Genomic DNA, 15,069 nt, shown 5'->3' with positions numbered 1-15,069 from the left:
ACAGTACCTGTTAGTGTTGTCAAAGGCAAGACAGACTCAGTATCTATAACATCAGATGTCTGGATAAAGCCATGTGGTGAAGGAACGATAAGTATCGTTTCATCATCAATTGTTGTTTGATCAACTTGTTCTTCTATGGTAGGAGACCCTAAATCCTAAGTAATAATAATTAAAAAAATGAGATTCTGTCTCATATTCCTTATTAGTTTTCCTTAAGTCCCCAAACACATTTAGGCTTGAAGGGACTTAACTTTCAAATATTATCCCACTTTAAAGTTAAAATTAAAAGAAATCAAAGTTAAGGTCTTAAAATGGACAAAAGTAATAACCTCATACTCCAATGTATTACATACTAGCAAAAAATAATTTTAAAGAACCAATTCAGTTATAGATCCTGAATATAGAAGAAACAATGCTGTAACACTGTGGGATGAGGTTCCTAAACTGAACCACAAAGACCTGTTACAAACCATCCTCAGGAAAATGCTTCCATGGGTTCCAACAAACATTTCTCAGTCTACAGCGGGTGGAGAAGGAAAGGTTTTAGTGAGGAACTGTGGTAAGAGCAACACTGCTGGTTGAATGATACTTCAGGTCAGGTAGGGGTTTGAGCTTTATTTTGTGTGTCTAAAGAAAATAGGAGGTACTGAGGACATCTTTCCATAAATGATTTCTAGGCTTTTCCCAAACTGCAGGTTTGAGGCTTAAGGCTATTTCCTTAAGTGCAACTTACCTCAGTAACATAAGCCCGGGCTAAAGGGGAGGGTGCGTCCTCTTGTTTAAGGTGGGTGTCAGAGATTTCTTCTTCTGTTCTGACCATAACACTGTTCATCAGTTCTGTGCTATTTTGGTCACTGAATCTGGATATATGAGCATCATTAAATGATGGCTCTACAGTGATCTTAGGCTGATGAATTTCATCTGGGAAAGTGTCTGCTTCTAGGGCATCTGGAGGCTCAGGAAAATCAGATGAGTGAATATCACTATCCACTGTCAGTTCTGCTTGCGATATAGAAGAGGTGATGTCTTCTGTGGCAACTGTCTGAATGATGACTCTTGGTGTGTGACACTGCACTGTGACGTTGTCACTTGTGTTCAACAAATGTTCTGGCTATAAAATGTTGAAGAAAACTATCAGTGGCAAAATGAAAAAGTACCCATCAGACTAAAGTTATAGACAACAAATAGTATTTATAAGTGGCACCCTATTGTCCCCTCCGTGCCTCTCTCTCACCTCTGGAACTTCAGTGTTCTTATCACTGTTTTTCTAGAACTCCTATTCTTTACACACTGGGACCTCTGCTCTCCTAATATCCCTTTTCCCCTAACGGAAGTCCATGTCATGTAAGGAGACCCAGGGAACGAGGGATGTACCCCAGGGAAGGTGTAAAACATTGCTCCTGGGACAACAGTGGTAGGAAGAATTGTTTAAATAAACGTACTACATTAGTATTGGCTCTTATATTTTGTATCAGCTAATCCTGGTCCCTAACAGGTATCGATACTAAACTGTTTTGAACGGAGCTCAACATTTATTTCCCCCTCACCCAAGATACTGTAATTGAAGGCACATGAGTCCATCTCTGGTGGTACTTATCAGTTAGCGAGTCTTTTCTACAGAAGCTAGAAAAATCAAGGAATTTATGTAAGGTGACATACAGATAAAGCATGGACGATGATCTGTTCAGGAGAGGCGGGAGCGGCCGCCGCCAGGGTTACTGTGGGACTAGCAGTCAGAGTTAGGGGAAGACCTTGGCTTGAGCTTGTTTGAAGTAGGTAGGTGCCTGGAGTGCCAGTGGGCTGCAAATGGAAAGACTGAAGGAAGAAGAAAAATAAGATCAACACAGGTGCATCAAACCACTGAGTAAGTACACTTAGTACCCATTAAGTCTAGCTTTACATCCAAAATGGGGACTTTCATTTACTAGCCACAAATGTACTTACCAATCATGAAGGGGCAAATAACAAAATGAAGGGTACAATATTCTGGACCACTTATCTGTTGTAAGTCATTTCTCGGCCTGCAGGTTTAACAGGAAAGGCTTGATCCTACTCTTCACTCCCTGTATGTCTATGGTCTGGTCTCAGCTATCTGTTTCAGGTCCAAGACATGGTCTCATAAGCCACTGTTTCTAGCACAGTAATCCAGCATGCCTCGTCTCCCCTCTTTATTCCTTCTCTGTAGCACATAAAAACTAGCAGTCTCCAGTTAAACCAGTTAAAAAAGCTTCACATTTTCCAAAAGGCACTATGGCAGTGTTTACTTACTTGAATCGATTTTTTTCATAGTATAATTTTAGGAAATTTTTTTATGTTCAGAGAAAATGTATAGAAATAGCAATTAGTGCTTGTTGAAAGAAAAAACTTCTAATTGAAAAGCTGTTTCACTGACAGTACGTTTATCTTTTGGGATCTTTTATGAAAGTAACAAAACTATTGAACAACAACACACGTTTCACAACCATAAGCTTCTACGTGATAATCTGAGTTTGGTTTATCCTAACACTCTGAAGGAAAAGTTTTTGCACTTAGAATAGAGCTGGAAGTTAAAGTCATATAGCCTGGGTTCTTTAGTCTGATGTGGTCTTGTGGACTTAGGCCACAACAGCTCTTGTGGCTACTGACTCACTGAATCTAGGTTTCTGTAATGCTAAAGCAGATATAGTAACTACTCATAGAAAGGTCTGTTGAGGATTAGAAATGATTGTGATGGTGCCTGGCACACACTGGGGACTCAACTCACTTTTTCCCCTCCCTCTTTATAAAAGTGAAAGCTAGCTGTTTTCCTAAAGGTTGTATTTATTAATCACATGTGATCAGGCAGTATAATAAATACTTTACATGTACATGTATGTCATATACATGTATTTTATTTAATATGCTTAAATAAATTTAATGCTTATAATTTTTTGAAGCTGAGGCACATTATCATGCTTTATTACAAATAAGTCTCTAAATATTTGATTGTGACCCTGTAAGTTAAAACCTGAACACATACCCTACCCTAAATATATGTGCATATATTGTGTATTAGGCCAGGGGGAAAGGGAGGGTGAGGTGGCAGAACATGTAAAGCTGAGTTGTTTTCCACCTATGGCAAATGGTCTTCTTACACATCCCTATTTTGGAGACCAATGGATTAGGAAACTGAGGCTTAAGTTAAGCAAGTGGCCTAGTAGGAGTTCCAAAAGAGAACCTTTTGCTAGGTGGGCCATTCCTGAGATTTGGCTGTGGATAGGATAAATAAACTGTTGCACTAATACCCCTTATGTTCTTCACAGCAAATAAATCTTGACATAATTTAAATAAAATATACTTTATATTTTCTTCATGAAAAATGAGCTAATAATTCTGGGTTTACCTGTTTTAGAAAGAAGGAAAGAACTGGGGCATTTTTCTTTTCAATTTTCATCACCACCCCTCCAAGGAATTACATTTAAATTAGCAGTCATGCCCCATCTCTCCCAAAACCTCTTAGCATAGTTAACCCCTAATCTATTTTCTGTCTCTACAGATTTGCCTATTTTTGACGTTTCAGATAAATGGGAGTTGTACACTATATATTTTGTGTCTAATTTCTTTCACTTAGCATAATGTTTTCAAGGTTCATCCTCGTGGCAGCACATTCTTTTACTGCCAAATAATCATTTGTATGGCTGCAGCACATTTTATTGACCTATGTATCAGTGGATGGACATATGAGCTGTTTCTGCTTTTTAGTTATTATGAACATTCATGTACAAGTTTTTATGTGGACATATATTTTCACTTCTCTTAGGTATACCTGGGGTTAGAACTGGTAGGTCATATGATTACTGTATGTTTAACCTTTTTAGGGATTGCAAGATTCTTTGCCTAAGTGGCTATATCATTTATGACTAGGACTTTTAAATCCTGTATCCCCCAATGGGCTAGTACAGTGTTTACTGACTGTTGTTAAATAATTCATTCCATAAACTTTTCCTCAAATAACCAATATGAACTTTTTCAGTATATATTTGTTTATGACTCAATAAAAATACATAGCATGTACCCTACTTGTTAGCACTGTCATTTTCATCTATAAAAAGAACATATTATTGGCTTATATATAGATGCAAAAAAAAGATGAATTATAAAAGTGGAAGTCTGATTTATGTTGTCTTCTAACCATCTTGGCTTTCAAAGCCATGGATATAGTTACACTTAACGACAATCAGGTTAATTTTTACATTTTGTTTGCTTATATAACATTTCTAAAACTGATACCAACTGATCTTTCTTATGCATAAAATGGCCAGTATCTGCTTTTTAAAGTAGTTACTCACTGGAAGAATCTCAAATGTCTGTAGTGTTCCATTGTTTAGTGTTATTGTTTCCGAGTCAACAGTAGCAGCCGGGGAGTCTGCTGAAGCTGTGGCAAGAACAAGGACAATAAATAAACACTTAGTAAATTTAAATTTTCTTAGTGTACCCAATTAATTATGAGGGCAATCTCATATTGAATAATTTGCCTGGAAACCCGAAGTCATTTAAATTTCTTATATTAGATAAGAAATCTAATGGACTTGTCTGGGATGGCACAGATATAAGGGTCAGCCAACCATGACCCACAGCCAAATCCAGCCCACTATCAGTGTTTATAAATCAAGTGTTATAGGAACACAGTCATTCCTGTTCGTTTATGTATTTTCTGCGGTGGCTTTTGCATTACGAGGGCAGTTGAGTAGCTATGACAGAGACAGTATTTGCTAACCCCTGCTATAGATCATAAAATATTCCTAATGTTAGGAAGTAAGAGGAATACACTAAGGCTAACCTGCCAAGAGACAGGAACTTGATAAAAAAGTAAGTTTTCCTGGACCTTCTGGTAAGAAGTATAGATGTCTGGAATATATAGGTGTCCTGTAACACTAGGCTTTAGTTGTAGTGACATCACTTCTGGCCATGTAAACCCGGGCAAATAACTTACTTTAACTCAAACTAATGTTCAGAGACTTTATCTGCCCTGTCTACCTCATATAGTTGTTGTGAGGATCAGAAACATGAAATATATATAGTTTCAGATGACCACACTAGGGAGACTACATAGCATTTCAGAGATCAGACAGTATAAACTCTTTACAGATATGTGAGCTGAGGCTCAGACTTGATCAGTGTCTGCTCAAGGTTATACAGAACTAGGGCTAATGCGAAGAAATGTAATGTCTTTTGGTGCTTTCAGTCCCACCTGTAGGTAAATCTATGTGAAAAATGATTTGAAATTGACTTTTAATGTAAAATGTTTGTTAATTTATTATATTCTAACTATAATGCTTCTCAGTTTAAAAGAAATGCACTGAATTCAGGTTAGTTCTCTTACTATTTGATGGATTCTTAAGATCATACCTAGAATAATTTGAAGTGATTTCAGATAAATAACCTAAATGAAAGGTAAGCAAATTATGGCTGGAGATGTGGCTCAAGGCTAAGAATGGTTTTTACATTTTTAAAGGATTGTTGAAAAACAAAACAGAAAATTCCATAGAGATCTATGTGGCCTGCAAAGCCTAATATATTCATATTAACTGTTCTGGCCCTAAAGTTTGCTAATCCCTGACCTCTAACCTAAAGGAAGAAACAATCGTGAGATTTTAGCCCAAATGACGAGAATAATGGGTGTGTTGTAAAACTCTTACTATACTCACATTTCTTGCTGTAAGAAATAAAATTATTCTAGTACTTAAAAAAAAAAAGCCATGCTGTGAACGATATTAAGGTACCATTTATAAAACGTTTGCTATTTCCCCAATAAGTATTGTCAACCCAACAGCCAAGGAAATCTGTAACATTCTCCATGCACAAAAAATTTTTAGCCAACAGTAGCTCTCACATTTATGGTGGACTAGTAATTTCAGTTGCTTTGCAATCCTCAAGACTACAAAACAAAACAAGCAGGGCTAAAGAAAATAAATTCTTCATGCTTTACTGCACTGGTAGAAAGCTAAAGCAAATAACCAAATTTAAATTAGAACTTTAAGAATAAGACAAGCATAATTAATTTAAACATCAGAAATATAGGGTTTTTTTGTTTTGTTTTTTTGTCCGTTTGTTTTTTGTTTGTTTTTTGCTGTGCTGTGCAGTTTGTGGGATTTTAGTTCCCTGACCAGGGACTGAACCCACGCCCTGGGCAGTGAGAGCACAGAGTCCTCACCACTGGACCGCCATGGAATTCCCAGAAATACAGTGTTAATAATGCCAATAAGTGGCCCAGTGATTCTCAAGTGGGATCATAGAGTATATATGAAAATCTGTAGGGTGTTTTTACTTGTCATACTGACTGGAAAGCACGGCTGGCATTTTGTGGGTGAGGCCAGGGGACCCTGAACATCCCGTAGTGTGCAGAAGGACATCCCTGCCAAGAAAGAACGGTCCCACTTAAAAGGCCAATAATCCCGATTGAGAATAACACCAAGTGATTGATAAACTCTTGGCAATGGCCTTTCCATAGGCAAATAACATTATGTAGGGAAAAAAAAGTGAGGTAAAAGTGAAAAATAATATGGTTCTGAGAATTTTATCCTCATTCCTTTTCTGTCCCTCTGTAATGGAAAGGTAGAAAGATCAACTTAGCTTAGATCTTAGGAAATAAATTTCCTCTCCCTATAACAATCACTGGGCTCTCATCTCATTAAGCACACAAAAAAAGTCACAGGCTAGGGAAAAGAGAGGGGTAAACAAAACAGTTCCCGTAGGACACTGGTTCTTTACTCTCTGAAGAAAATGTTTTTCAACCTCACCAACACCCATGTCTTCTACATTTGACTTCAAATCCATTCTTCATTTGTGTGTCTTCTGGTGAATTACTACAAATGATGTGCCATCCTAGGGACTCTCTTTCTTTGCTTAGTTGACTGTATTTTAGGTAGTTTTCTATTAACCATTAATTCTTTATAACACCTAGAAAGTAAGATGATTTAAAATGGTTTATAGTGGCTGGGCAGTGGGTTATCAGTCTTTCCTGTCACACATTCATCCTTTGTGCAAATATTAATCAAGCTAATAAACAAAAAATGCCTTAGATCTCCTTTAATTTCTCAACTTGGGTAAATTTCTGTCAACATTCTAGAAGACTGAAAGGTGTCAGAGCCATTAACGAAATCATATAGTTCAGATAGCATGGAATCTGGAGGTTACTTACAGACATGGGTGATCTGGACTGGAATCTGCAGGGCTGTCATGGGGCTTGGAGAGATGGCTGTATTGTCTTCCAAGTGGGCAACTCTGATCTGAACATGCTGTACGCTGGAACTGGAATTACTGTTTGGAACTCCAGATCCTGATTTATTCTCCAAAAGCGTTGGGTTGTTTTTTTGATTCTCATGTAACTGTTTAAGACCTTTTATCAAGACTGAAGGGAGATGGGTAGACAAAAAGAACATTGATTCTCCGACAGACCACCATCTAAGCAGCAAGGGAGGTGGGGGGTAAGGAGGGAAAGTATTTGGAATAAATAATTGTATACTGGATATGTGACCTTACCAAAATAACAATAAAAATATTTAAAAACTACAACCTCTCTGGAAATTTTTGGAAACATCCGTCAAAAGAGATTAAAAAAATTCATAACGTGATATAGTTTTTGCCATCAAAGATGAATTAATAGCCATTGTAAGGAACGTGGAAATAAGACATTTTCTATGTCCTAGGACTTCTTGATAAAATTCTTATTATTTAGGGAGAATATTGGTAATGCTAATTAACTGATTTTCATTCAGCAATGAATAGTCTACTACTCTCCCTCCCCCAACCCTGGGCACTTTTTACCCACTGCAAGAACATAATCAGTTGGCTGTGAGTCTAACTTACAACTCCAGAGTAGCAGTTGAGCTTTTCCAAACAGTATGCAACCGCCTTGAGTTCTTGTACAGGAAAACCAACTCCTCTACTAATCATGATAAACTACATCAGTCCTCTCAGGTAATGCTGCAATCTAGCTGGGTTCATGTTACATTAGTATTCATTCACTCTCCTGGTTATACCAGAATTTATAATTTTTAAAGTGTAAAATAAATTTATAACTGGGTATTTTAAAAAAATCACATTTTATCAAGCCAAATTCCTCAGCATTTAATTTTCCTTTGCAAAAATGGACGTTGGAGCACTATACCAATGGGAGGGAATCTGATAACCTAAATCATACAGACTGTACAATTTAGTTCCGTGTCTAAGAACAAAGCAGACAGTGAAGTGGAAAGTATGCTGTATCTCACTTCAGTAAACCTAAGATCTCTAGATTTACATAACAAAGGAAATTAGAAATTTGCAAGCTTTTGTTCTACAAAATCACAGAATTCCTCTAACCCAGTTATTTGAAATTATGAAATTCGTAAAAGTTGATTTAAATGTAAGTTCTTACATCTTTGTACACAGTGAAAATATACATGCAAAATTTATTTTCTCTTCATAGTTTATGTGAAAGGATAAGAATGTGTGTAGATGTGTATAGTTCTTTTTTTGCGGTACGCGGGCCTCTCACTGCTGTGGCCTCTCCCGTTGCGGAGCACAGGCTCAGCGGCCATGGCTCACGGGCCCAGCCGCTCCGCGGCATGTGGGATCCTCCCGGACCGGGGCACGATCCCGTGTCCCCTGCATAGGCAGGCGGACTCTCAACCACTGCGCCACCAGGGAAGCCCGATGTGTATAGTTCATCTTTGGTGCTTTGAGAATTATAAATCATAGCAACTCGGGGAAGACAGTTACCCAAAGAAATAGGGCAGAGGAAGTAAAAGCCTACTATGATTCATATCTCTTCAGCTGAGGCAAAGAACTTCTAACCTCTAATTCCTTGAGGACTAAATACGGTAAGACAAAGGAAGGACTTAAGAAGCAAAAAATACATTACCAGGGAATGAAACATCCTTATGGTTTGCAATTTGCCTTTTGATGGTCCACCATTTACTTCGAAGCCATTGTGGTGAACGGACACTGCTCCATCCCTCTGCTAACAGATCCCAGTTTATGTCATTTTCATCAGCTACATCAAGCTCTGCTATCCTACAAGTTACAAAATAAGCATCTGTTAGATGTTTGTTTCTCCATAAGAACCCTCCTCTAACTACAGATGACGGAACTGGCAATAAAGGGAATGGCAGGTTGTGTCACTGAGATGCTACTGTTCAGGTACATAGGAAAGGATGGATTGCAGGAGTGCAGACCTGCTTCCACAGCTAAGAGCTATGAAACATCACAGTAGCAGCCTTGTTAATGGTACCACCAATGGGCCGTACCATAAATGGTCAGAACCAGATGAAGCACCGTGAAGGAAAGGGAATAGCTAAAGGTTAGAATAAGATAAGGGCAGGTTTAGTTGTATAGTGTTCTACAATGTTTTATAGTGTGTTATAATAAGTTATTTCCTAGATCTGAGCTTTTCCATTTGTAAAATAAACAAAATTACTTAGAAAGGAACTATTTATAAAGATGACTAGCTGGAAAAAACTATTAAAAACAAAACCCAAAACAAAGTGATAAAAAGATAAAAACAATACTCAGGCAGCAACCCAAAAAACCACAATCAATACAAAATAGTACAACTAAATTTGGGGTTTTAATGTCTATTTGTTTTGTAGTTTTAACTGTCATGATCTTGATTTTTAGTAGGGTGTAGCCACAAAAGCAGCTTCTACTACTTAAGTGTATCAGATATTTTCTTGCTGGTATTTTTGCTCATTTGAGTTTCTGAGTCTTAATGGTTAAACCAACTAATGTAAAAACTAAACTTGGGATTACCTTAAAGCTATTTTTGGATATGTATGAAATGGAAGTGTCTAATTTGGTCCAATTTAAAGGTGTGGGGTAACTGTAGACTGGGCAATCTTAGCATAGTAGCCAAAGATTGAAGGGCATGGAGACTGATAGCCCTCTTACCCTCAACATGGTCCCTCTGGGCTAGGAACTGAGGCACATTGGTGGGACAGTGGAAAAGCTGCACTGCCGCTGCCTGTGCCATACCTGTTCTGCGGATATAGAGAGGACTTCAGTCTCCACGCCTTCAATCTGGTACTTTACACGAGCACTAAATCCACTAAAAAAGGAACAAACACAAAACAAAACAAAAAAGAGCTCAATATGAAATATTTAGGACTTTAAACAGTGGCTCTCTATGGAAAGGATGCTTTTCAGACATTAGGCATCTATGGAAACCAAAAGAGGAAAGCCAATCTAGATAGCCACAGCAATTAAGCAGCTTTTGTTATTAAAAGATTTAGGACACAAACCTGAGGATGAGATTGATTTCATCTTCCTTGGTCCACTCAGTACCTCCACTCTGTTTCCAGTTCAGGTAGTTGAGCCATTTAGAACGACACTGCTTTTCTGAGCGAGTACCCACTCGCTCTGCCACAGCTGCCCAAGACACACCCTGTGTGACTATGTCACCTGGCTCAGTGCTCGTCAATTCATGAACCACCTCTGCAAGTCTCTTTTCTTCTTCTTCTGTCCACTTCCCTGAAAGAAGGAAATCATCCAGACTACCACTGCTACCTTCTCCTTATTTTGCAAATCAGATTCAGCCCTGTATTTCAAAAGACTGATGGGAAGTATGCAGTAGTATTAGAATTATTTCTGAATGAAACATGGAAAACCTGCATATACCTGCTAAGACAGTTACTAAACCAGTAAAGTTCTTAGAACTACAAAAGAAAATATAGAATCCTAATAGAAAGCACTGACTGACTCTTTAAGGAAAGAAAAACTACTCAAAACATAGCTAGAAAAAATTATATTTTCTCAAATTATATTAAGTCCTAACTGGGAAGTGTTCCATTGATGGCTTGATGGACACAAAAATTCATACTTTTTTCTTAGTCCCACCTAAGATTCCCTGCTCTGCAGAAGTGAAGTAATAAGCTCAACAGAGACCATTATTTACAGGAATGAAAGAGAAGGGACAAGTAGAGTAACACCTATGGCTTCCCACCCATTTCAGTAAAAATAAAAACTAGGTTTATACCGTCTCCTTTCCCAACTCCAAGCTACTGTGATAAAATATAAGTCTGAGACTGATAATCAAACATATTTCTATTTCAGTTTTTTTGAACCCATAAACCCACTAATAATATCACATGTTCCTACTAGTCTTTTTCTTAGAAAAGCTTAAGCAGAAAAACAGGAGAAAAAAAGAAAACCTCTTAAAAATGTCTTCCACTCTGTTTCCATTTTGTTACTGGTAGCTGAAAACTTCTGGAAAATTTCAAAAAGGCTATGTGCTTGCCTTTCAGGCATTCATTCATTCAACAAATATATACTGAATATCTATGTGCTAGGCACAGTTCTGGATATCATGGATTCAAGACAAAGTCCTGCTCCCCTATGTTAGCATGGCAAAAAAGGAAGGGGAAACTCAGACTGCCATCTCATGGCGTGGTCCAAAGAGAAAACTCCTGATCCAAAACGATACATAGCAACAAGGCAAGTTAACAGGCAGAGCATTCCCTCAGGCTGGCAATCAGGGAATGGCACAGTGTTTTTCCATTATGCTCACAAAAGGGGTTCTATACTCAGTGTCTTACATGAACCTCTGGGGTCCCATCGTAAATCTAAAGCTCCCATTCCTGCTTCATTCATTAAGCTGTCATTCACTACAGAATTAGAGTTGGTGGAATTTATGTTTTCAGTGCCTTATAGGTAATAGTGCTGGTGGAGTGGTTAAGGAAGAAACATTCCTGACTCCACTTCAGCAGGGTAGTGGGTGAGGATGAAAATTATATTCCCTGGAAGCTCAAGCCTAGCTTGATAACTATTTTTCTAATTAAAAGACTGAGCATAGATTATGGATCCTTCAGAAAAAATTAGAGCTGAAAAGGGAACTGTGAAATCATCTATTCTAACTTCTTCATTTTATAGAGGAAACTGAGGCTCAGAAAGGTAAGTGAGAGTTGGTGGTGGAGCCTGAATACTCTTGTTGGTCATAAAGGTTAGGTTTAACAGTATCTATCATCAATTAGTACATCTGTATACATCACGAATTGACTGAGCATCTGTGGTCTGGCCTGGGGACTGAAACACCAATCATGAGTTTTTTCTATGGAAAAACGTGCTTTGAATTTGAAATAAGCAAAATACATACAAACCTCTGGAACACAGCTTCTTCCTAAGTTGGGACCTGCCTAGAACTAAAGTTTTTCATAAATATGAGTTGATAAGCTGTTACCAACATAAGATCAATAGTTAGATGGGCTTAAATTAAAATTACTTCCTACATATATGCCTTAAAAGTACCTATTAGACCTAAAAATAGTTACTTCCCCAACTGGAGCAGTTCTGAATTGCTACAAAATGGAAACATGCTAGATCTAAAAAAAAACCTTTGAAACTGAGGAGATGTGTCCCTGTGAAAAATATCACCTTACTACACAGAGCACAAAAATAAAGGATTAGTTGGGTCTATCTGAAGAAAAAGGACACTAGAAAATAAAACCTCAACTACAATGAATGGCAAATCTCTTTTCAGAACAGAAGAGAAAGCAGTATCTGAAGGGGCAGGAAGCTCAAATGGTGACAAAAAAAACCAGTGGCACTCACAGTACCTGTGTTGCAAGTGTCCTTCATCAGTCGGCACCGATCTTTGACAGAAGAGGCACTCCTTCCTAGCGCCGCCCCTATTGTTGCCCAGTCATTGCCATGCTTTATCCGGAGCCTAAAACAAGAGTCTGCCAATCAGCATTTGGTTCAACTGTTTTCTCCCTTTTAATTTCATCATTTATTCTTCATTCTTCTTCTTCCCATTTGACTGGTTTGGAAGTTGTGGGCAGCAATACTTTGAGAGCCAAAGTTTGAAAGTGTGGCCTTTTTTTGGGGTCCACAGTTGTCTGTGGGTGAAAAAAAAACAGGCAGCAATTGCCTTTTTCCTGGGTCAGAGAAGAAATAAGTAACTTGGATATGTGTTCAAAAAAGACCAAATTTCCCCTCAGGTTATTGACACAATCTCACAGGCAATCCCCAGATTTTTCCCTTTTGAGCACTCCTAACAAGCTCTTCTCAGACACCTGAAACAGTTTCACAAGTCCTTATTATCATAAACAGGATCAGCCTTCGGGTTATTTTTTTCATGATCCATACAATCCATTAACCCATACTTTATGGTCCCAAAATTATGTTTCCTGCAAAATAAGACTGTATAAGGTAGAGTCAGCCCAGATAGTCAGTGAAACATTTGCCAACTCGCCATTCTAAAGTAAGCCATTAGCACAACCCTGGTTTTGATCCTGGTGTGTAAGTTCCCCTTAGTCTTCAGGTCACCAAGAATGGCGATCTAATCTCTTTTGTAACCCCTATTATTGGTCTAAGGACGCATTACATTTAGTTACTAACAACAAGAGAAGACAACTTATGGACATGGCTACTCTGTGCAGATACAGATTTGATAAGTTCTTTACATGGTCAACTATGCTTAGCAGCAGGATTAAATTATACCAGTCTACCAAAAATCTCTTGACATTTTCAAAGTAAAACTTTAGAAAACAAAAAATTAAAACACAACTATCAGAATTAATGAAAAAAAGAAAGTTAAAGTTAAACTTACTCCTTGAGCTTTTCAATTTCTTCAGGTGTGTATCTAGAAATTTAAAGAAATTTTGAAAAGATCAGTTAAACAAAGAATGCTAAAAAAACTTAATAAAAATCAGAATTTCACTTAGGGAGCCAAATGTTAAGTCACTTAGCATATTGATAACATTTTTAAAGTAACCAATTTCAAAGCAGATTAATAAAAAATCAAAATTAATGCCTCTATTAAAGAAAACCCCAACAAATAGTTTAAGCTATAATATAAGTGAGCACTGTAACAATTTTCTCTAGGAAAATTCAACACTTAAAACATATTTTCTCCTATGTTGCCTAACCCTTGCGTTATTTCAAGTTTGGTTTAGGTACTCTAATATCATAGCTATTCTGAAAGACTTAAGGATGACATGGTAAACTGGAGCTAAAAAGAAAATCTATGGTCAATTCTCACAAGTCACTGGAAAATTTTAAGTTCTCTTTATTTTCTCTACCCATGCATGGACAACTGATGTATTCTTGCTCCACGTAAAGGCTTTCTTTTTAGTGGCTAAGTACTCAATATAGCCAATGCAATGTTCTTTTTAAAAGCAGTATCTAGTAAGCCACACTACTACCACCTAAAACTCCCAAAGAGAAATTTAAAATATGTCAACAACACCATATTATCATTGCATTGAAGATACGATGGCTTACCACAGATACTACCGATAACAAAAATCCATGCATTATATCCAGAAATTTATTTTCTACTCTGGTTTTATTAAAAAAACAAAAAAAGTCACTGACCTAGGAAATGTTATGCTATAGAAATGAATAGGAAAAATGTTACCAATGAATTTAGAGTTCTTTTTACACTTCCTAAATCTTTAACCACTACTATACTTTTTATAATGTTACTTTAGTACAAAGCAGACTTTGATGTATTAAGTCAGCTAAGTCTTAAACCTATAGAAAGTAATTTAGATTCTAATTTCTAAAAGAGGCCTTACTGTAATGAGGTTTCACCGTATTTACAAAACAGACCTAGAGAATAAAAATACTAACATCACTCAACAGTAATTCATAACTATCTCCAATTAAGGCTTTGATCATAATTTTATTAAAAAAATAGTTCCTTAAATATTTCCCCTAAATTACATGAAAACATGCAGCATTACAAGTTTTCATACTTTCCCACATGGTTTCTGTCATCATACATGCGAAGCACTCTTCTATAAACTGCAAACAAAGGCCGGTTCAGACCCCATGCTATAGTCCTGTAGAAATCTTTTCTTTCGTCTTTTGACATCTCAAAGATGATTTCTGTAGCATCTTTTATTCCGCGTGCCTAAATGGGTTACATTTCTTTGATTTAGGGATTTCTGATAAAATGCATATGGATATACTATGCTTTTTTAAAGTTTTTTTATGTTAAAATCATCAATGGCATTTAGAAAAATAACATATTGATAATTCATTAATAAGTCAAATATAAAGTTTAAAATGCTGCAAGAGATAATACAATGATACTTAAATATCCCCAAAATAAGTTGTATATAATTCAAT

At 37.1% G+C, this 15,069-nt stretch overlaps 1 protein-coding gene across 2 annotated transcripts in view; it reads right to left on the bottom strand.

The window, feature by feature from the left end:
* Positions 1–15,069, bottom strand: part of DMTF1 (cyclin D binding myb like transcription factor 1) — a 44,540-nt gene that overhangs the window by 1,124 nt on the left and 28,347 nt on the right. For both annotated transcript variants that reach the window (XM_082632909.1, XM_082632910.1), the window contains 10 exons: positions 14,694–14,851; positions 13,544–13,576; positions 12,549–12,658; positions 10,239–10,467; positions 8,864–9,015; positions 7,160–7,369; positions 4,308–4,393; positions 1,660–1,815; positions 734–1,111; positions 8–155 (listed from right to left, as the gene is read on the bottom strand). In XM_082632909.1, coding sequence (XP_082489035.1) covers positions 8–155; positions 734–1,111; positions 1,660–1,815; positions 4,308–4,393; positions 7,160–7,369; positions 8,864–9,015; positions 10,239–10,467; positions 12,549–12,658; positions 13,544–13,576; positions 14,694–14,851 — 1,660 coding nt within the window. The remainder of the gene's footprint in view (positions 1–7; positions 156–733; positions 1,112–1,659; positions 1,816–4,307; positions 4,394–7,159; positions 7,370–8,863; positions 9,016–10,238; positions 10,468–12,548; positions 12,659–13,543; positions 13,577–14,693; positions 14,852–15,069) is intronic.

This window comes from Mesoplodon mirus (genome assembly GCF_964341445.2).
Source record: "Mesoplodon mirus genome assembly, chromosome: 9".
In the NCBI taxonomy this organism is placed as follows: Eukaryota; Metazoa; Chordata; class Mammalia; order Artiodactyla; family Ziphiidae; genus Mesoplodon; species Mesoplodon mirus.
Note: the sequence above shows the minus strand (reverse complement) of the source record. Positions and strands in the feature narration are given on the sequence as shown.